The sequence below is a fragment of the Rana temporaria genome, chromosome 8 (assembly GCF_905171775.1).
Source record: "Rana temporaria chromosome 8, aRanTem1.1, whole genome shotgun sequence".
NCBI classification, from domain to species: domain Eukaryota; kingdom Metazoa; phylum Chordata; class Amphibia; order Anura; family Ranidae; genus Rana; species Rana temporaria.
The window spans coordinates 186,661,449-186,683,985 of NC_053496.1; the positions used below are offsets into that span (position 1 = coordinate 186,661,449).

Below are 22,537 nucleotides of genomic sequence, written 5' to 3' on the forward strand. Positions count from 1 at the left end.
CTGAAATATGAAAATTCTCAAATTGGGAGAAAGGACCACCAGTAAAAATGTAGTTGAGTGGCTGGAATGGTGGCTAGTCCTGCTTCATCGCTGATGTGCGTAATGCTTACATGTTTCGATCATTTCTGATCTTCATCGGAGCATACATGTGTGTTCAGGGTCTCTTACTAAATAGCCCAAGGTAATTACCGGTCGTTTCATTTCAGCTGGGATAATTAGGAGTCAGACACATCCAACACAATAACATTCAAGACAGACTAACTAACTAAGGAAGTGATAGGGTAGAATATTGCCCGAATTTTTTAATACCCAAATAAAAATAGAGAATAAAATGTTTTTACACATTAAAATAGAAGTTGTGTAGCAAGATATATCCTGTAAATTAAGGAAAAGACACTGATTTAAAGCAAATAGACCGAAAAGGTATATCAAACATTAAGATAATTAGCCATTGCTATAGCAAAAGGGAATTTTACCTAAATTACCATACCTCCATCCGTGCCACATCCTTTAGTTTCACACAAAAGCATTAAAAAGGTTTGTGCAACGCGTTTCCAGAGCCTGGGAGGTTACATTTTTGTGGTGCTGGACAACGTGTTGCTGAGGCTTCGTTCAATCTCAGAGCGGTGGCCGGCTGACCAATGCCTTAAGACAATTCTTCAGTCCTCAGCCCCAAGGTCTGATCGGTTCCAACAACCATCACCAGCATCTGTATTACATGGTGCAGGAATATCTAGGGGCAAGATTAGACTTGGAGACGTGGAGCATCCACTGGGTTACTGGGTCTTGAGTATGGACTACTGGCCAGAGCTTGCACAATATGCAATTGAGCCACTGGCCTGTCCTGCATCCAGCATTCTTTCTGAACGCACATTCAGTGCTGCTGGAGGCTTTGTAACCGATCACAGAGTGCGCCTGTCCACAGACTCTGTTGATCGGCTCACCTTCATGAAAATTAATCAGTCTTGGATCTCCAGCTACCAAGCACCTGATGCTGATGTAACCAATTGATTTTTCTATGGATGTGGGATCCCTTGAAGACTGCCTATGCTGAGTGACTATCCTATTATGCTGAGTGACTATCCTATCCTCAATCTTGATGATGCTAGCTACTACGAATATTATTGGTTCAAGATATCACTACCTAAGGCCCAATTTATCTGCCCCTGTTTAACAGAGGCATGTAATTACAATTTTTGATCTAATATTTCATAGCAGGACTCGTTCCTGTGCTCAACAAGAGTATCTGTGAGGGGTTACAGTGTTGTGGCACCACCACCACGGCCTAAGACCCAATTTGTTTACCCCTGTTTAACAGGGGCGTGCAATTAAAATTTTTGATCTAATATTTCACAGCAGGGCCCGTTCCAGCGCCCACCAAGAGTAACTGTGAGGGGTTACAGTGTTTGGGTACCACCAACACCTAAGGCCCAATTTTCGGCAGAGTATATAGTGCAGTCCGCATAGTAAATACAGGCGGCCCCCTACTTTCAAACATTACATTACAGCCACAAGTAGTTTTAAACAAATTATTTTCCTTTAGAAATGTCATTTTGTGCAGGGACTGTTCTAAACACGGGGAAAAAATGTGCCACTTTACAGGCATACTATAGACACCCCCAGGTACAAAATTGAAAGGAATATTTAATTTTTATTGTTTCACTTTAACCATTATTATAATCACTGCTCCCGAGAAAACTGCAGTTTTTAAAACGTATTTTGCATTGACACATGTCCCCTGGGGCAGGACCCGGGTCCCCAAACACTTTTATGACAATAACTTGCATATAAACCTTTAAAATTTTAAGATTTTTCACATTCGTGTCCCATAGACTTTAACAGTGTTTTACTGCCAGTTCGCATGTTCTGCCGCAAACTGAACCGGGGGTGTTTCGGCTCTTCCCTATAAATTAGACAGATAAATTCCGATACCGATAATTTGTTATTATTTCGGATTTTCACATTTAGAATTTCCGGATTTTCAAATTTATTCAAATGAATGAATGTCGATCTCAACTAATGACCCGAAAAACGAAGAAACAAATGAAAGGAAAACAAAGAAATGTTGGGTCAGTGCACATGTCTACAGCTTAGTAGATGATAAATTAGACAGATAACTGAGAAGCCGCAGATGTCACTCACTAACAAGCTTTTAGATGTTTTACGAAGTTCCAAGGAATGTCTATACAAGAGGAAATCTATATGTTGTAAACGCCTAGAAGAGGCCACTTGGCATCCTGGCGTGAGTCGCTCCTTTCCCTGGTGAAATAAAAGGTTTGTTTTCCTGGAGTCCGTGTCCGGAGTCCATTCCTGGTTTCCCAGAACTCAAAGAGCCGTTTTGCTGCAACATTTATCTGGTGCATTGGCCCGGGAAACCAGGTGTGACGGCTGTGACAGGTGACAACACCACCAGCAATTCTTCTCATTCCACCGACACACACAACTTTTTTTTCTCTTCAATACATTTTTTTATTATAATTTTTACTTTTAAACAGATTACAGTCATAGAATCAGGAAATAGTAAAAAGGTAGAAATGCGATTGGTCAGGAAAATGACTTGTCTGGAATGTGAAGGCGGAGTCGTACAATACACAACGTGTTCCATTATTATAACAAAGTATTGTAGAAAAGATCACACCATAGAAAATGGGGGAAAAGGAGAAAATAAACCCGGATATTAAGGGGAAATTTGTGTACGAGGAACACCTTAACAATCACCACCATTTTATTCTCCAGGGCCTCTGCTATCAGATAATATATGTTTGGGGGTTTTATCTAATCTTCAGGCCTAAAATGTGCAAAAACATCTGACAGTGAAAGGGTTAATGTGAGCTAGATGGGATCACTCTGCTGTGCTCACACATTAGAGCTCCCCCTAGCTGCAGCCTGGTAATAACATTGCTAGGAGGTCTATTCATTTATCTGCTCCATACTTCCCATCTTTATATAAACGTCTCCTGACATTTAGGGGTCTATTCATAAAATATGTGCATAGCAATTCCCCCGGGGAAAGTCCATGTACATTCCTTCTGTGTGAATGGGGGAAAGATGAATGTTATTAGGATATTTGCTGTGCTGGTCGAACGGTTTCCATTCATTTACAATGGAAATTATTGCATTTGGCCACTAGATGGAGATAATTTCTATGCTACTTAGCGCCATCTAATGGCCAAATGTGATATTTTCTGTTTTACATCACTGGTCGGTATTAATCCCACAGGGGCAGATTTTTGCCACTAGAGGGAGCCGATGATCCAATATTTGTCATGATTGGAGGAACGCGTGTCACATTCATTCTACAATTTGTTTTATAATAGATCCCTAAATGTCTGTGAAATCTTCCACCACAAAATGTACTCAGCCAATGAGAGGGAATGACTCCATTTTTATTTTTCTCCTGCCATCAATGGCCAACATAATTCTAGTCCTAGACCTCCTCTGTAACTCAAAAGATCCAACCTATAGAATTTTTTAAATGTCGCCTACGGAGATTTTTAAGGGTAAAAGATTGGCTCCATTCCAGGAGTGGGGAGCAATTTTGAAGCGTGACATGTTGGGTATCATTTTACTCGGCGTAACATTATCTTTCACAATATTAAAAGAAATTGGGTTAACTTTACTGTTGTCTTATTTTTTTATTCGAAAAATATTTTTTTTTCCAAAAAAAGTGTGCTTGTAAGACCGCTGTGCAAATACGATGTGACAGAAAGTATCGCAATGACCGCCATTTTATTCTCTAGGGTGTTAGAAAAATATATATATAATGTTTGGGGGGTTTTAAGTAATTTTCTAGCAAAAAAAAAATGTTTAATCTTGAAAGGACAAAGTCTGAAAAACTGGCCCCGGTCCTTAAGTGGTTAATAATCAATTCCACTTCTATATCCCGGGGTGAAGGACATGAAAGAAAAAAACACAAGTACCATAGTGCTCTCTGCTTCTGAATTTATTATAAAAGCCCCCCCCCCCCTAAAAAGTTACACTTACAATAAAAACAGCAAGTATCAGATCACCAGCTCACTCACCGCCGATCGACATTCACATTAGATTTTATTAATGATTGTAATATGTTTATAAAGTGATATAAGCTCATGAAATGTGGGAGGGGTAACTCGGCTCGTTGGTCTAGGGGTACGATTCTCGCTCGGGGTGCGAGAGGTCCCGTGATCAAATCCTGGACAAGCCGTAGTTTTATATATTATTATTATTTTTTAGGATCGGTGTACAATTGATTTTTCATATATGTGATTGATTCATATTTATGTTTTCTATAATCATTTTTAATGAATGGACAACGAGGTCCTAAAAAAGATAGAATTTGTCCCGGTAGATAAAGATATACATAGGAACATCTTTTCATTTTATTTTACACTTGTTTTTTTATTGTATGTATATGGCGATACATCGCACACTCATGTGGAGATTAGATTGTAACGGGACATTACCACGGAGCTCAGCGGTGTGATGGAGTGAGAGCGCCCTGCTGGTTTGCAGATTCGGGTGACACGCTCTCCAGCTCTATGAAATGTGAGCTCTGTAGTCACAGGAAGAGGGCGTGTCCTCACAGACTGTGGTGATGCCTGAAGGGTTGCCTAGGCAACAGGCAGGTATATAAGGTTTCACCTCATTTGACCCACCCATCTACTGACGAAGGCCAATGAGAGGCCGACACGCGTTTAGAAGGGAGGAGCCCTATCTGTGACGTCAGGCGAAGCGCCGTGGGTCTAGATCGGCGGTGAATGAGCTGGTGATTTGATACTTGCTGTTTTTATTGTTATTTCTTGTAAGTGTAACTTTTTAGGGGACTCTCGCTATGACTAAGCACTAGTTCCAGTACGAAACGCGTCAGCAGTCAGGTTTTATTTTGCTGTGACTTGTAGTGCTGTCCTTCCTTTAATAAAGGTGACAATTTGTTCAGAGTGCGGCTGTCCAGAGACAATTTTTGTTCCTGTGTAACTTTTTAGGGGGGGTCTTTTATAATAAATTCAGAAGCAGAGAGCACTATGGTACTTGTGTTTTTTCTTTCATGTCCTTTCCCCCGGGATATAGAAGTGGAATTGATTATTAATAAGTGAATGGAGGAAGGTGGTGTTTGGAGACAATTTATACGTTGATTCCCCACACAGAGGTGCAGTCTGGAGACTTTAGGAATTACTACCATTGGTAAAGTGGACGGATCGTGATCGGACACGAGGAGTGATCTGTCTATGAGTTTTATACTCACCCTTGAGGTGAGCATGCATTTTAGCAGGTGGGGGTGCGCACTGAATATTGGATCCATTTAAATTCGGATTTCTCACAGCGGTGACAGCTTTGGAAACCTCCATATGAACTGTTTTTTTATCATTTATTTCTTTTTTCATAAATAGTTTTATGGAATGTATAATTATTTGTTTCTATAAGATTTATAGATACGCAGCGCTGCACTATTTTCACACAATTAATACGCAGCTTCTACTTTTCAGAGGTGCGATATCCTTCTCTGTACAATCCGTGTTTTATTGATTGCATGGAATATTGGAATTTTCTGAGATTGTGGATTTGGGGTTTTCATGAGCTGGAAGCCACAATCATCACAATGATGACAAATCACGGCTTGAACCCTCTTGCTTTGCATGTAATGAGTCTCTCTCATATATTAGTCTCGCCTTTTAGGTTGCATTAGTGAAATAAATGAACTTTTTCACCATATTCAAATTTTTCGAGTTTCACCCGTATATCAGGGTGTGCTTCTTCATTACACATGTCCAGCAACATCCACATACAAGACATTTCCCGCACTCACTAATACACCTCGAGGGGTTGTGTGGGACCCCTGATGTACAGGAAGACAGGACTTCAGTGAGGAACATTTCCCTCACTCAGGACAGGAATACGGCTTCTCCCCCGTGTGAGATTTCTGATGTGCGGAAAGATTGGACTTCAGTGAAAAACATTTCCCACACTCAGGACAGGAAAAAGGCTTCTCCCCCGTGTGAGATCTCTGATGTCTGGAAAGATCGGACTTCTGTGAAAAACATTTCCCACACTCAGAACAGGAAAAAGGCTTCTCCCCCGTGTGAGATCTCTGATGTGCGGAAAGATTGGACTTCACTGAAAAACATTTCCCACACTCAGGACAGGAATACGGTTTCTCCCCCGTGTGAGATCTCTGATGTATGGAAAGATGGGACTTATGTGAAAAACATTTCCCGCACTCAGAACAGGAAAAAGACATCTCCCCCGTGTGTGATCTCTGATGTATGGAAAGATAGGATTTATCTGAAAAACATTTTCCGCACTCAGAACAGGAAAAAGGCTTCTCCCCCGTGTGTAATCTCTGATGTGTGGAAAGACTGGACATCTGTGAAAAACATTTCCCGCACTCAGAACAGGAAAAAGGCTTCTCCCCCGTGTGTGATCTCTGATGTGCGGAAAGATTGGCCTTCAATGAAAAACATTTCCCGCACTCAGGACAGGAATACGGCTTCTCCCCCGTGTGTAATCTCTGATGTGTGGAAAGACTGGACTTCTGTGAAAAACATTTCCCGCACTCAGAACAGGAAAAAGGCTTCTCCCCCGTGTGAGATCTCTGATGTGCGGAAAGATAGGATTTATCTGAAAAACATTTTCCGCACTCAGAACAGGAAAAAGGCTTCTCACCCGTGTGAGATCTCTGATGTGTGGAAAGATAGGACTTCTCTGAAAAACATTTCCCACACTCAGAACAGGAAAAAGGCTTGTCCCCCGTGTGAGATCTCTGATGTGTGGTAAGATTGGACTTCTCTGAAAAACATTTCCCACACTCAGGACAGGAAAAAGGCTTCTCCCCCGTGTGAGATCTCTGATGTGCGGAAAGACTGGACTTCTCTGAAAAACATTTCCCGCACTCAGAACAGGAATACAGCTTCTCCCCCGTGTGAGATCTCTGATGTGCGGAAAGATTGGACTTTACTGAAAAACATTTCCCGCACTCAGAACAGGAAAAAGGCTTCTCCCCCGTGTGTGATCTCTGATGTGTGGAAAGATTGGACTTCATTGAAAAACACTTTCCGCACTCAGGACATGGAAACCTCTTATGTGTTGGAAAGACAGCACTGTCCCGCACAGTCTGAGGTTCCTCGGGATAAGAGGAATACGATGGTCCGGCACCGTCCCGCACAGTCTGAGGTTCCTCAGGATAAGAGGAATACGATGGTCCGGCACCGTCCCGCACAGTCTGAGGTTCCTCAGGATAAGAGGAATACGATGGTCCGGCACCGTCCTGCACAGTCTGAGGTTCCTCAGGATAAGAGCAATACGATGGTCCGGCACCGTCCCGCACAGTCTGAGGTTCCTCAGGATAAGAGGAATACGATGGTGCGGCACCGTCCCGCACAGTCTGAGGTTCCTCAGGATAAGAGGAATACGATGGTCCGGCACCGTCCCGCACAGTCTGAGGTTCCTCAGGATAAGAGGAATACGATGGTCCGGCACCGTCCCGCACAGTCTGAGGTTCCTCAGGATAAGAGGAATACGATGGTCCGGCACCGTCCCGCACAGTCTGAGGTTCCTCAGGATAAGAGGAATACGATGGTCCGGCACCGTCCCGCACAGTCTGAGGTTCCTCAGGATAAGAGGAATACGATGGTCCATCTACACTGTGTGGTGCCGGATGGACATTTGAGGTAGTCGGGTTTTCTCCTGGACTATACTGTGTGATGTCCTCATCTTCTACTTTACAGTCTGGAGACAAAGTGAGACAATCCTCTGAGGTTTTCCTCATCTCCCGTCCATCTACTAAAATAGAAATATAAAGATTATTACTAGACATCAGCTGATTGGTTCCCCTAAACCAGGACTCCGCCCACATCAGGCAGCTTTGTCTCTGAGGATCTTACAATTCCCCCCTCAAGGTAACTAGTAAATGGCTCCTCTGATCTCCTACCAGATCATTTCTTTATTCATGGGCCTTAGTCAGGGAGTGAGGAAACAACAAGAACTGTCTTTTATAGGAGTGACAGTGATGAGGGGATTATAGGACGAGGGTCAGGAGTATGTAATGTACAACATAGAGTATATAGTGCAGGGGTCAGGAGTATGTAATGTACAACATAGAGTATATAGTGCAGGGGTCAGGAGTATGTAATGTAAAACATAGAGTATATAGTGCAGGGGTCAGGAGTATGTAATGTAAAACATAGAGTGTATAGTGCAGGGGTCAGGAGTATGTAATGTACAACATAGAGTATATAGTGCAGGGGTCAGGACTCATGATATTGGTATTCAGTAATCAGTGGCGGATGAAATATTTACTGGAGACAAGTTGCAGAGATCCCACACCACTGCCTCCCATCTCCTGAGACTGCACTCAGTGACTTGGGTCTGAGACTATACAGACATATCTCTCCACCCGGCACAGCCAGCAAATAACAGAGCAAGTAACCCGGGAGAATTGTTCTGTCAGAGATCTCACTAGACCCGGGCATGGGGCAGAAGACCCAAGGTACATACCCCAGGTGTCTAGGTCAAGCAAACCCTATGGTGAAAATCAACATTTTGCTGCCAGCTGAACCCCAGAGTCTCCATAAATCCAGTCTAGAGACATAAATTGTGTCTGCAGCACAGAGAAGGAAGATTATCCGAGAGAAATACAGGACGGGGAACACAGCTCAGGAAAGTGACCAGGGGATTACAGGCTGATATCACCCAGTCCCCGCCCTACTCTGGACCAATCAGTGAGCAGTATGGGTGGAGGAATGGATTTAGTGTTAATGACCCACCTGTGCTGATCTCTGTAGGAGTGTCCTCCTCTATAAATGTCCCCGTTATTCCATCCTCCTCCATAGACTGCTGATCATCCCTCACATACGTCTCTTCTTCTTCTGTTTTCACCTCAAATTCTATATCGATTGGATCTCCACTCTAAACCAAGAGAATGAGAGAGAATATCATCTGTAAGATATAAACTTACATACAAAATCCACACATCATCTCCACCAGTCCATGTTCTAGATGCTCCGCCCCACCGACCTTGTAACAGTGGGGGATGGTGTGACCTTTCTGTGTGGAATCCCGGGAATACAGAGGACGGGGACATCTCTCTGGTGGGTTCCTGGTATTAGATGGCTCCATCATATCCTTGTGTCCTTCTGAAAACTCCTCCATCCCTCCATACTCCTCATCCTCCTCTTTATATTCTTCTTTTACAACAATATTATCATCCCCGAGGTTTCCACTCTGAATATATAATAAAACATTCATTTTAATAAACATGTTTGTGTATAAATCATAACCACCAATAATTGTTCCTCATCTACCTGATGATGGTGAGGGATGGTGTGACCTTCCTGTGTGGAATCCCGGGAATACAGAGGACGGGGACATCTCTCTGGTGGGTTCCCATTACTGGATCCATCTGTAGGAAACACACACACTGACTGAATACATTGTTTCTATGTGTTTATCAGATGATGGGGGATGTAGGTGGAGCCTCCGTACTGCTCTCTCCTTTACAATAAAGTCTCCTCTTACCCGGTGATGTGAGGGGCGGCTGATTGTCCATCATGACGTCCTTGTAGAGATCCTTGTGTCCTTCTAAATACTCCTACATAGGGAAATAGACAGTGACATCACCTGATACTTCCAAAGATAAAGTCACCATCCAGACACATCCCTTGTGTTGAACCTTCACAGACATCAGGAATAGTTATTTCCTCCTCCATAAAGATTATAAAATCAAACACAAGTATCATAAGTCCACCTCTAACTAAAACCCCCAACCCGTATTATCGTATATTCTGTTAGTATAAACTGAAATGAAGAGAATGTTCCGGCCTTGTAAGTGGGGGAATGTTCTTTTTTTTTGTAAACACTTCAGACTCCAACCTCATAGAGTGTGCGTTTATACGCTCATGTTCTTCTTACCAGCCCTTAGCGTCTCTATTTTGGTTTTGCATCATTAGTGTTACTTTTTCTTGTTTTGTTTTCCTCTTTCTCTGTTTATTATTGTAATTTTATATTTATGTATTCCTTTTTTTTTTTATTATTTTTAAAATTTACAAATTTTATCCCTCTTTCCCACACCCCGTCCCCTTATCTCACCAAAAGTAATCTCTTATGCCATAGAGTCTCTCTACTCTTCTCTTTGGATATCCTTTAGATCTCTTCCCTTAGATTTTCAGCGTAGCTCCAAGATTTCTTAAAAGCCCTCCATTTGTCCCATTTCTTGACTTGTGCCATGTTATTACCCTCCATGCCCTCTCTCAGTTCCTCCATTCTATAGGTCTCTTCCACCGAGTCGATCCATTCCCAGGTCGAGGGACATTCCACCTCTTGCCATTTCCTTGGTATTAACCTCTTAGCTGCATTAAGTAAATGCGGTACTAGGGGGTTTTCTGTAATTTTTAATACCTTCCTCTCCCCCGTGGAAAAGAACAACCCATGGGTCTTTCTTAATTTTTCCCTTTGTAATCTCTTCAATACATCCCAGAATTTTTTTCCAGAACTTCTTAACTTTAGGACACCCCCCACCATAAGTGGGCCATATTTCCCGGTAGTCCACAGCCCCTCCAGCAGTCTCCTGTTAGCTCATTGTTAAATTTAGATAGTTTGTCCGGTGTCATATACCATCCAGTTATGCATTTATAACTAATTTCCGCAGTGCGACTGTCTACTGCGGAGGTGTGTGTCAGAATCAACATTTTCTCTATTGTGGCCCTATCCCGTTGTGTCCCAAGTTCCCTTTCCCATTTTTTAACAAATGGAGGTATCTTCCGCTCGTCCATTTTCAATAGGATCTTATATAGCTTTGAGATAGATCCTTTAGATTTCTCTGTGGTACATAATTTTTCCAGTTCTGACAACTGGTCTCCTGACCTCAACGCATGTGGTAGTTTTTGGATAAAATGGTCTAGCTGCTGATACCTCCATTCGTTAATATCCATAAGATTTTTTTTTAGTTTTAACTCCTGTAGTGTTACTAAGTGCCCTTCCTTAATTAATTCTCTTAGTTGAATAGTGTCTTTTTTTATCCAATTTCCCCCTTCCCTGGTGCGAAGAAATCGATATTTTTTAGTGCTAAAAGAGGTGAATTATATTCCTTCTCGATTTTTTTTATAAACAGTGGCCCAGATTCAAGAAGCACTTGCTCCGGTGTAACGAGTGCTCCTGACTCAGGAACCTCGTTACACCGACTGCAGGCTCAAATCTGCGCGGCATAAGGCTCTTATGCCACGCAGATTTTTGGCTGCATTCTTGCGTGGGCCGCTAGGGGGCGCTCCCATTGTGATCAGCGTGTAGTATGCAAATTGCATACTACAACTGATTCACAAACTAGCGCGGGCCCAGCGCAAGCCAGGTACGGAGTTTCCGTACGGCAACTTTAGCGCAAGGCTGCCCCTTCTAATAGTAGGGGCAGCCAATGCTAAAGTATAGCTGGCCTTCCCGCGCCGTGAAATTTGAATTTCACTGCGTTTGCGTAAGTGATACGTGAATGGCGCTGGACGCCATTCACGTTCACTTTGATTCACGTTCACGTCATTTGCCGCAATGGACGTCGGGAAAGTTTCCCCGACGGAGCATGCGCTGTACGTTCGGCGCGGGAGCGCGCCTAATTTAAATGATTTCCGCCCCCGGCGGGATCATTTACATTGCGCGCGCTTACGCCGGGCAATTTTGCCGGCGCGCCCTCGCAATTCACGAAGCTACTGCTCCGTGAATCGAGGGCAGCGCAAAATATTTGCGGGGGCGCAGGTCAAAATCGTTGCCTTGCGCCTCCGCAAATATTGCGCGGATCTACTTGAATCTGGGCCAGTGTCCCAAATCTTAAGTGCATTTTTTGTTATCTCGTGTGTATTCATATCCAGTGTCCTAAATTGGGGAGGATTCCAAATTATCTTGTCCAGCCTCGCCTTCGACAATTCATTTTCCACACTAACCCACCCTTTTTTCTTTATTAACTCTGGCCCATTCCACTACTCTCGACAGTACTACTGCTTCATAATATTTTTTAATATCCGAAACTGCAAGCCCCCCCTTATTTTTTGGTTGTTTCAGGGTCTGGAGGGAGATTCTATGTTTCTTATTTCTCCATATATAGTTCATGATCAGTTTCTTAAGAGTTACAAAGAGTGTTTTAGGCAAAATTATGGGAATCATCTGAAACTTATAAATAATTTTTGGTAGTATGACCATTTTACAGTAGTTAATTCGTCCTATTCCAAGATATTGATCTATTTTTAACCCTTCTTATTTCTCTCTTTATTTCATTTAACAAAGGGATGAAATTATTCTCATATACCGTATTTTCCGGCGTATAAGACGACTTTCTGGATGCAAAAAAATGCATCCAAAGTCGGGGGTCGTCTTATACGCCGGGTACAGTCTCAGTACTCACTTTTTTTCCCCAGCGCTGACAGTCTAACATGCTGCGATCGCGAGCGTGTATTGATTTCAAAGCCGCGCCTTCACTGCAGAGTGTTCTGTGATAGGAGGAACAAAAATCTTCCCAGCAGCGCCTCTGTTCTTTGTTCCTCCTATCATAGATGCCTTCTCATCCTCGGACGAGATGAGAAGACGTCCGTGATAGGCGGGAAACATAACAGAGGCGCTGCTGGGAAGATTTTTGTTCCTCCTATCACAGAACACTCTGCAGTGAAGGCGCGGCTTTGAAATCAATACACGCTCGCGATCGCAGCATGTTAGACTGTCAGCGCTGGGGGAAAAAAGTGAGTGTTATTGCACTGGGGGGGGGGGGGGCAACAAGTTCAGGCACAGTGGGGGCAAGTGATGGCAATGTGGGGGCATGTAATGGCACAATGGCAATGTGGGGGCATGTAATGGCACAGTGGCAATGTGGGGGCATGTAATGGCACAGTGGCAATGTGGGGGCATGTAATGGCACAGTGGCAATGTGGGGGCATGTAATGGCACAGTGGCAATGTGGGGGCATGTAATGGCACAATGGCAATGTGGGGGCATGTAATGGCACCGTGGCAATGTGGGGGCATGTAATGGCACAATGGCAATGTTGGGCATGTAATGGCACCGTGGCAATGTGGGGGCATGTAATGGCACAATGGCAATGTGGGGGCATGTAATGGCACAGTGGCACAGTCTGGGCATGTAATGTAATGGCACAGTGAGGAATGTAATGGCACAGTGAGATTTGAAAAAGCCTGTTTCTGTCAGCGGTTCTGGCTCCCCCTCAGCTTCCAGAAAGACTAGTAAGAAGGGGGTAGTCTTATACAGTGAGTATATCCCAAAATCAAAATTTTTCCTGGAAAATTAGGGGGTCGTCTTATACGCCGGGTCGTCTTATACGCCGGAAAATACGGTATTTTTTTTATGGATTTTGCTGAGAGAATACCTAGGTATTTAAGTTCTTTTACCCAGGAAAATGGGTACTTTGCTCTAAGATCTTGCTCCTCTGGCTTGTTTATATTGATGTTCAGGATCTCTGTTTTGGCAACATTTATATTTAAAGTTTGATATTTCTCCATACTGCCGACATAGATCTAATAAGTTCGGAATTTAAGTTTCGGGATATTCCAAATAGAAGAGGACGTCGTCTGCAAACGCAGAGAGTTTGTGTTCGTCATCGCCTATTTTGACTCCTTTAATGTCTGGGCACTTACGAATCCTGGCCAGCAGAGGTTCTAGGGAAAGCACAAACAAGAGTGGCGACAAAGGACATCCCTGCCTTGTTCCATTTTTCATTATCAGTGCTTGGGAGAGACTGCCATTTATTTTTATTTTGGCCGTGGGCGACTGATAGAGGGTCGCTATCCATTTCATCATCCTCTGCCCGAACCCCATACCCTCAAGAGTAAGTAACATGAGTCCCCAGTCTACCCTGTCGAATGCTTTTTCTGCATCTATCGACAGGAGTAGACCCGGGGACCCATGCATCCTTATTTTCTGGATTATCAAAAGAGCCCTTACTCCATTGTCTCTCCCCTCTCGTCCTTGAATAAACCCCGTCTGGTCAGGGTGTACCAGTTTTGTCATTTCCTGTTTTACTCTCTCAGCCAGTACCTTTGCGAACAGTTTTATATCAGTGTTCAGCAAAGATATTGGTCGATAGCCTGAACAATCCCCACTATCCTTACCTTCCTTTGGAATGACAGTGATGGTTGCCTCTGATGCCTCTCTGCTTAATTTGAACTCTTGCCCCAACCCGTTGAAGTATTGACAGAGTCTTGGCAGGAGAATCTCCTTGCATTTTTTATAGGGTTGTCCCGATACCACTTTTTTAGGACTGAGTACAAGTACCGATACTTTTTTTCAAGTAGTCGCTGATACTGAATACCGATACTTTTTTTTAAATGTGTCCCCAAATGCAGCCATGTCTCCCCACAAATGCAGCCATGTCCCCCCACAGATGTAGCCATGTCCCCCCACAGATGTAGCCATGTCCCCCCCCATCCAGCCATGTATCCCCCCCATCCAGCCATTGTCTCCCCCCATGCAGCCATGTATCCCCCCATCCAGCCATTGTCTCCCCCCATGTATCCCCCCCATGCAGCCATGTATCCCCCCATCCAGCCATTGTCTCCCCCCATCCAGCCATGTATCCCCCCCATCCAGCCATTGTCTCCCCCCATGCAGCCATTGTCTCCCCCCATCCAGCCATTGTCTCCCCCCATCCAGCCATGTATCCCCCCATCCAGCCATTGTCTCCCCCCATGCAGCCATTGTCTCCCCCCATGCAGCCATTGTCTCCCCCCATGCAGCCATTGTCTCCCCCCATCCAGCCATTGTCTCCCCCCCATGCAGCCATGTATCCCCCCATCCAGCCATTGTCTCCCCCCATGCAGCCATGTATCCCCCCATCCAGCCATTGTCTCCCCCCATCCAGCCATGTATCCCCCCATCCAGCCATTGTCTCCCCCCATGCAGCCATTGTCTCCCCCCATGCAGCCATTGTCTCCCCCCATGCAGCCATTGTCTCCCCCCATCCAGCCATTGTCTCCCCCCCATGCAGCCATGTATCCCCCCATCCAGCCATTGTCTCCCCCCATGCAGCCATGTATCCCCCCATGCAGCCATTGTCTCCCCCCATGCAGCCATGTATCCCCCCATGCAGCCATTGTCTCCCCCCATCCAGCCATTGACTCCCCCCATCCAGCCATTGTCTCCCCCCATCCAGCCATTGACTCCCCCCATCCAGCCATGTATCCCCCCATCCAGCCATTGTCTCCCCCCATCCAGCCATGTCCCGCTTACCTGCATCCCCGCTGCCGCCGACTGTGTAATACGCCGGGAACATTACAGCTTTGAATCGCTGTAATGATTGGCGCCGCGCTGCGTATAGACACTCCCCCTCGCTCGGGATTGGACAGTTCACCCGAGCGAGGGGGTGTGTCTAAGCGCGGTGCGAATCATTACAGCTATTCAAAGCTGTAATGTTCCCGCCGCGTATTACACAGTCGGCGGCAGTGGGGATGCGGCGAACGGCGGCGGGATGCGGCGTCACGGCGACGGGGGGGGGGGGAAGTATTCTATTTTGGTATCCGGGGTATTTGCGGGAGTACGAGTATCTCCTTTTCCAAGATTGGCCTATCCATCACTGCTGTGTCACTTCTACTGATTTTTTGAAAGTCCCGCTTCCTTTAAAAATTCCACGATTTTATTTTTTTTCTCCCCATTTTGCCAGTTCTTTTGTTCTACTGAGTATAGCTTTTTGTAATATGTTCTGAAAGTTTCTGCTATATCTTTTGTTGTATGAAGGACCTCTCCTTTTCCGTTTTTAATTTTATCTATGTAATTTCTTGATTTCTTTTTTTTGTACCATACGCGCTAGGTGTTTGTTTGTTTTGTCCCCCCACATATGCCTTTCCCTTGCTATTAGGTTAAATTCCCTTCTGGTATCCTGGTCCATTAATTCTTTCAATTCATTTAGTTTATTCACTAAGTTCAAATATAAATCTTGTTGCTTTCCCATTTTCTTATGGTTTTGTTCTAGGTTATAGATCTCTTCTATCAGTTTTTCCCTTTTACTACTTTTTTCCTTCTTGCCCCTTCCGCGATCAAGGTCCCTCTTATCACTACTTTGTGTGCGTCCCATAATGTTGCTGCTGAGATTTCATCAGTCTCATTTAACCTAAAATACTCCTCTAATTACTTTTTAACCCTCGTTAAGCTGGTCTCGTCAATCATTAATTCTTCATTTAGCCTCCAGTTTTGATATGGCTTCTGATTCCCTAGGATATTTATAGACATACTGACAGGGGCGTGGTCTGAAATCGTCATGGTTTCTATTTTCGTCTCGACCACCAACTCGAACGTTCTGTGGTCCACCAATATGTGGTCGATCCAAGAATAGCTCCCATGCACCGGGGAGTAAAAGGTATAGTCTCGTTGACCTGGGTTGAAAATTCTCCACACGTCAACCAATTGGCTCCTATATAGGCTATCTTTTAATTTCCTTAATTGTACATTTTGGGATCCCGATGTCTGAGATGTCTTGTCTACTTTCGGGTCAATACAAAGGTTTAAGTCTCCTCCCAGGATTATCCTCCCCCTCCTGAAGTCTTTTAGTTTCCCTAGTATTCCTAAAAGGAATTTTATCAGTAGGGCGTTCGCAGCGTATATGTTCACTAAGGTACATTCCATTTGCTCCAACTTTCCCCTTAAGAAGAGGAATCTCCCATCCGGGTCTGTCAGTCTGTCAGTCAATGCAAACCGAGCCCCCTTTGCGAAGCCAATTGCGATCCCCCTTGCTCTTTTGGAGATGGTATCCCCATAAAACCATGTGGGAAAATCTGGGGGGTATAATCTCACATTTGATCCTAGAGTAAGGTGGGTTTCCTGTAGGAAGGCGATGTCTGCCCTATATCTTTTCAGCTCCTTTAGCACCTTGTGTCTCTTAGTTGGGCTATTAAGTCCTTTCACGTTGTATGACAGGCATTTAATTACTGGCATCTTTACTTTTCCCCATTCTCTCTCTTCTGATTATTTTGGTGAGATAAGATTTTTCCCCTCCCTCCCAACCCCTCCCTCCCCCTCCTCCTTTTCCCACCCTCCTCCCCAACCTCCCACTCCCAGACTCCCCCCCCCACCCTCCGACCCCCCATATTGGCCAATTAATGACCTCTGAACCATCTTCCATATCTTGGTTCAGATCTCTCTAGGTGGGGTTTGGGATTGCCTCCCCCCCTCTCACCATCTCGTGAGAGGGGGGGGGCTGGTCGGTCTTTCCCCTCTACTCCACCCCAAGGTCAGCTATTCTCCTCCTTCTTATCCTTGCTCTCCTCTCCTCATCTCTACTCCCAACCAGGGAGGTCAGGGACTTGGATACTCAATTTATTGCAAAATTTATTTAAATCTTCGGGGAATCTCAATGTTGCAGATTTCCCTTCTTTTGTCCCAATTAGGCATGCAGGAAAGCCCCAATTGTACTTAATATTCTGGTCTGTCAGCCGTTTTAAGAGTGGTTTTAATAATCGTCTCCTTGCCAAGGTTTCTGGTGCCAGATCGGTGAAAATCTGAAGATCAAACCCTTCAAACACTATCGGGGGTTGTCCCCTCAGCTTCTTCCATATTATTTCTTTATCCTCGTATAGCCAAAACCTTATTATAACATCTCTTGTTCGCTCATTGATCCCTCTTTTCGGGTTCCCGACGCGGTGGACCCTTTCGATCCTAATTGGATCTTCTAGTGTTCTTCTCAGCAGGGGATTGAAAATCTTCTGCATTATTTTCCTGAGGTCCTCTCTCCTCTCCTCTGGTATTGATCTTATCCTGAGATTTTGTCTCCGGTTTCTATTTTCCTGGTCCTCTAATTTATAGAGTATATACCTCTGTTGCAATTGTATTTGCTCAATTTGATCCTTTGTTATATTTGATTCCTGTTCTTGCTTCTCTATTCGTTCTTTTTACCAATGCTATTCTCGAGAGCATATGTCCAAAATCTGTCCGTAGGTTCTGTATTTCACCCTTGATCGCGTTTTCCAGTCTTAACAGCATCTCTGCCATTTCTCCCTTTGAAGGGGACTGTGCGTCTGTGCGTTGTTCGACCATCCTACTACTTTCCAATCCACTTTCTATGATCCCCTCTTCTCCTAGTTCCATGGATATTTCTCTGGGATTTCCAGCCTTGGATTTTTTGATCTCAGTCTTTTTCTCTTTCTCCACTTGTTGTGGCTTTGTCCGTCCCTGGGCTCCGGGGGGTCGTGGGCTCCCTCCTTTAGTCACAAAGGGTCTAATGGAACTTGTAGCTGTTGAGTTGCTTGGAGTTGTCGGGGGTCCCCCTTTTGTTGATCTACTCGTCATTCTGCGCATGGTCTTCTCCCTTCTTCTAATTCTCTTCCCCAGCTTGACCCTCGGTCTCCCGCCTCTTCCTTCCCTAATTCACCTCTCAACTTCTTTAATTTAGACAGAGAGGAGGATAGGGAATCCAGGGGGGCTCATAAGAGAGAGACTTTTTATCCCCCTACCCCCTGCAAAATTCGGCGCCGGGCGGAGTGGGACCGGTGCTCTCCGATGGCCTCGGAGTACTTTCTTGATTTTTTATATATATGTCGAGATTTTTATGCACTGAGGGCAAGAAAAAGAAGGGGAGAGCGGGGTCACCCCCTAACCCTTTATTTATGGGGCTTTATGGGAAGACACTATTTTTGAGCTTCAGATTTCTTCAGAGTTCTTTCCCCTTTTTCTCTCCCCCTCCCTTCTCTTTTTAAACCTGATGGAGAATACTAACAGTGTACAGAAAGTTCTCCGATTAGTCTAGTTACACTGGTTATCTGGATGTTTAAAGCCAGGGAGTAGGGAAGCTCTCCGTTAAACGAGAACCGTATCGCCTTTTCAGGGCGATAGGAAGATCCCTACTTAAACAGTCTTCTCAATTAAACAGCAAGACAGTAGGCAGAGGGGGGTCCATCATTCACACAATACACTGCGATTTGAGTTTTGAGTCATTAGCGTTTGTGTCAGTTAGATCTGTTTTAATTATTTTGTAATGGGTTTAAGTGGGTCCTCTTCCTCCCCCCAGTCTTAAGGTGAGAGTTTAATTCACCGCTGTAACCCTTGGGTTCGAATAGACCCCCTTCTCTTCGGTCCCCCTCTTTTCTTTTTTTTTGTGCAGACTACCGGGGCGGAAAGCACGCTCCCTCAACAACAGGCTCACCAAGAGAGCATGGCAGCTCAACAACAGGCTCACCAAGAGAGCCTTGCAGCTCACCGAGAGAGCATTGCAGGCTTGGAACAGAGACACCAGCAGCAAATGGAGGCCATCGTGACACAGCTTCAGAGACAGCAGACCAAGGTTGGGAGTCAGGCCAGTAACATACCGACTTTTCGGGTAAGACACTTATTGCCAAAGATGACTGCAGATGAGGACCCTGAGATGTTTCTGACCACGTTTGAGAGAACAGCGGAAAAAGAGAGTTGGCCTAAAGAACAGTGGGCTGGACTAGTGGCCCCCCTATTATCTGGAGAAGCCCAAAAGGCATATTTTGATTTGGAGCTTGTAGATGCAAAGAACTATGTTCGATTAAAAGAGGAAATATTGGCACGTTTTGGTGTAACCCTGGATGTCCGTGCTCAGCGGGTCCACAATTGGAGTTATCAGCTGAGGAAGCCACCTCGGTCGCAGATGTATGACCTCATCCATTGGGCTAAGAAATTGCTGCAGCCAGAAACTCTGTCCGGACCAAAAATTTTGGAGCGAGTAGTCATGGACAAATTTCTTAGGTCTCTTCCTAACACCCTGCAGAAATGGGTGAACCATGGTGGTCCGGAAACCGCAGACAAAATTGTAGACCTGGTCGAAAGGTACCTAACAACAGAGAATTTGTCCTCTTCCACCAGAGACGCACAGACTTTCCACCCCAAGACCCCCACCTATAGGTAAGACTGCATCAAGGGATGGGGGTGGAGAGAGGGACCAAGTAGCAACTAGAGGAATTATCGGGAATACTGCTAATGATTGGCGAGAGAGGCCTGGAAGACCCATCCCACAGGAGAGGACCAGAAGGTTGATTTGTTACCGTTGCCGGGAAGAGGGACATGTAGCAGCAGTTTGCCCAGCGGGTGATGAACCCATGCAGTGTGACTTTCTTACCGAGAGACGACAGTCCCTTTTTGCAACCACATGCACTGCAGAAAAGGGAAATGAGAAACCTTTATATAGAATGTGCTTAGATGGTAAAAATGTTGTGGTATTGTTGGATTCAGGTAGCCTGGTCACCTTAGTGAAAAGTGATCTAGTGGTGGGAAAAACCTTACATCCGAGGAAAATGGCTGTGGTTTGTGTACATTGGGACACTCGAGAATACCCGGTGACTACGGTTTCCTACCTGTGCCCATAAGATGCAGCCTACCAGTGCCTGTCAGATGCAGCCTGCCTGTGCCTGGATCAGAGTGGCGATCTCCCTGTGTCATGGAGCTGGATTTTAATTTCTTGGGCCGCAGTAACAATGTCCCGCCTCTGGCTCCCCCAAGGTAGCACTTGAAACAGTACGATTACCAGTGCACTTGGCGAGCTTGGCATTTCCTAACTTCTTCCTATATTACTTGGCATCCCAGCTGGTGCTCATCCATGATTGGCTGTGCCCAGGTCCGGCCAATGCCTGTACCTCCACGGAGGGGGCCATCGCATCTTCCCTGGAAACCCTACATAATATTATCTACAGAGGCCGGGTCCCTCATCGCCCCAGACACCTCTCTAATTGCCACTTCCCTTTCCTCTATATTGTCACAAAAGTATCCAAACACACCTGGCTGAAATCTCCTAACAACCCCCTGTGGTTTCACCCTAATCTGCAGGAACTGTACTCCCTTCCTGATCCCAATCGCTGGTACTCCAAGGGGGTTAAATATTTATGCCACTTGTACAACGCTCGGGGCTTTAAATCTTTTTCTCAGCTACGTTTAGACTTTGATCTACCGAGATCGTACCTATTTTATTATTACCAGCTCAGGCGCGCTATCCGTGCCCAGTTTGGCTCCCTGGACAATCCCACCGACCTGCCCCCGTTGGAAAAACTGCTCAGACAGCAAGACCCCACTAAACTTGTCTCCACCTACTATGCAGCTCTAATGACTGACTTTAACCCCAGGTATCACAAAGCTCAGGTAAAGTGGACCTCTCCCTGGTAGACGAGGACTGGTTAGAATTTAGTGATACGTATAAAACTTCAGTTATTGCTTCCCGGCACCGCATCATACAGGTCAACATTTTTCATCAAACCCACCTCACTCCGGCTAGGTTACACAGGATGGGTCTCCTGCCCTCGGCTGCCTGTTTCCGTGGCTGTGGCCAGGAGGCCGATTTCTCACACTGCTTCTGGTCATGCCCAGTAGTTCCGGGACTTCTGGGAGGAAGTGGGTGCTTTCATCTCATCGGCGATAGGCCTCCCAAACATAATCCACCACAAGAACTGCCTATTTTGGCAAATTACACCTATCATCACATGCCAAGAGACTGCTCCGCATACTCTACTTCTATGTTAGAAAAGCTATTTTACTGTCCTGGAAGGGCGCACAGACCTCTCTGAGGTCCCTCTGGGTAAAACGTATTAATGATTCTATCCCACTGTATAAACTTACTTTTGAACTCGGGAAACGGAGCAAAACCTTCCACAATATTTGGGGTAGATGGTTGGCTAGTCCGCTAACCCTCTCCCAGCACTGATTGTACTACTCTTGATTGACCATTGATGGGCCGTGCCCCAGGGATCTATGCCCTGGTAATACACCTGAACCTTTTACCATTGTGCCTACTTTATATCTTTGCACTGATATCTGTTTATTTTTCTATGTTTGAGCATATTGCCTACTGTTTATGACCAGATTGTCTGGTGGTATTGTTGTTGTTTTTTGTGTTTCTTTCTGTTTGTTGGTTTGTCTTAAATCCAATAAAAATATCTTAAAAAAAAAAACAAAAAAACAATGTCCCGCCTCCAGTGGTCACTTCACACTGATTCAATGTCCCGGCATTGGATCGGTGTGCCGTCTATCACAGGAGGCGGGACATTGTTACTGCGGCTCGAGCAATTCAGCTCCCTGACACAGGAAGATCACCACTCTGCAAGGAGAGGAGGAGGAGGGAGGGGAGGATGGGACCTTGAGCCATCAGGATGACACCCCGCAATGGGCGGACCCCCAGAGGCACGGCCACCGCATATGTGCAATTATCTGCACTTTTTTTCTTTCGGCAATATGCTGAAAACACCATTTTGGGACGATATGTTTTGGCCGATTACATTTTGGAGCATCCCTAATTATAAAAACACCTCTTAATAAAACCTCCATCCCGTATTATTGTATAATCTGTTATTATAAACGGAAAAGCTGAATTAGATTGGGGGAAAAAAAAACACATTTCCGAAATGAAGAGAATGTTCCGGCCCCGTAAGTGGGGAAATGTTCTGACCCTGAAGGGGTTAATGTACGACTCCACACTATATATGTGTACATACCTCTCAACTGTCTGAGATGGGAATGAGGGACTTCTATTAGCAAAAGTATGTAGGCATAGGACACACCCCCTGACACACCCCTTAATGGAAAAAAACAACTCGGATAAACCCACAAGTGCATTTTCACCACTAATATTGCTTTATATTGGCTTTTGGAA

At 45.0% G+C, this 22,537-nt stretch overlaps 1 protein-coding gene across 1 annotated transcript in view; it reads right to left on the reverse strand.

The window, feature by feature from the left end:
* Nucleotides 1–22,537, reverse strand: part of LOC120910639 (zinc finger protein 208-like) — a 94,447-nt gene that overhangs the window by 38,778 nt on the left and 33,132 nt on the right. The window contains exons 3-4 of the mRNA XM_040322394.1: nucleotides 13,347–13,472; nucleotides 5,874–7,048 (exon numbers count right to left, since the gene is read on the reverse strand). Coding sequence (XP_040178328.1) covers nucleotides 5,874–7,048; nucleotides 13,347–13,472 — 1,301 coding nt within the window. The remainder of the gene's footprint in view (nucleotides 1–5,873; nucleotides 7,049–13,346; nucleotides 13,473–22,537) is intronic.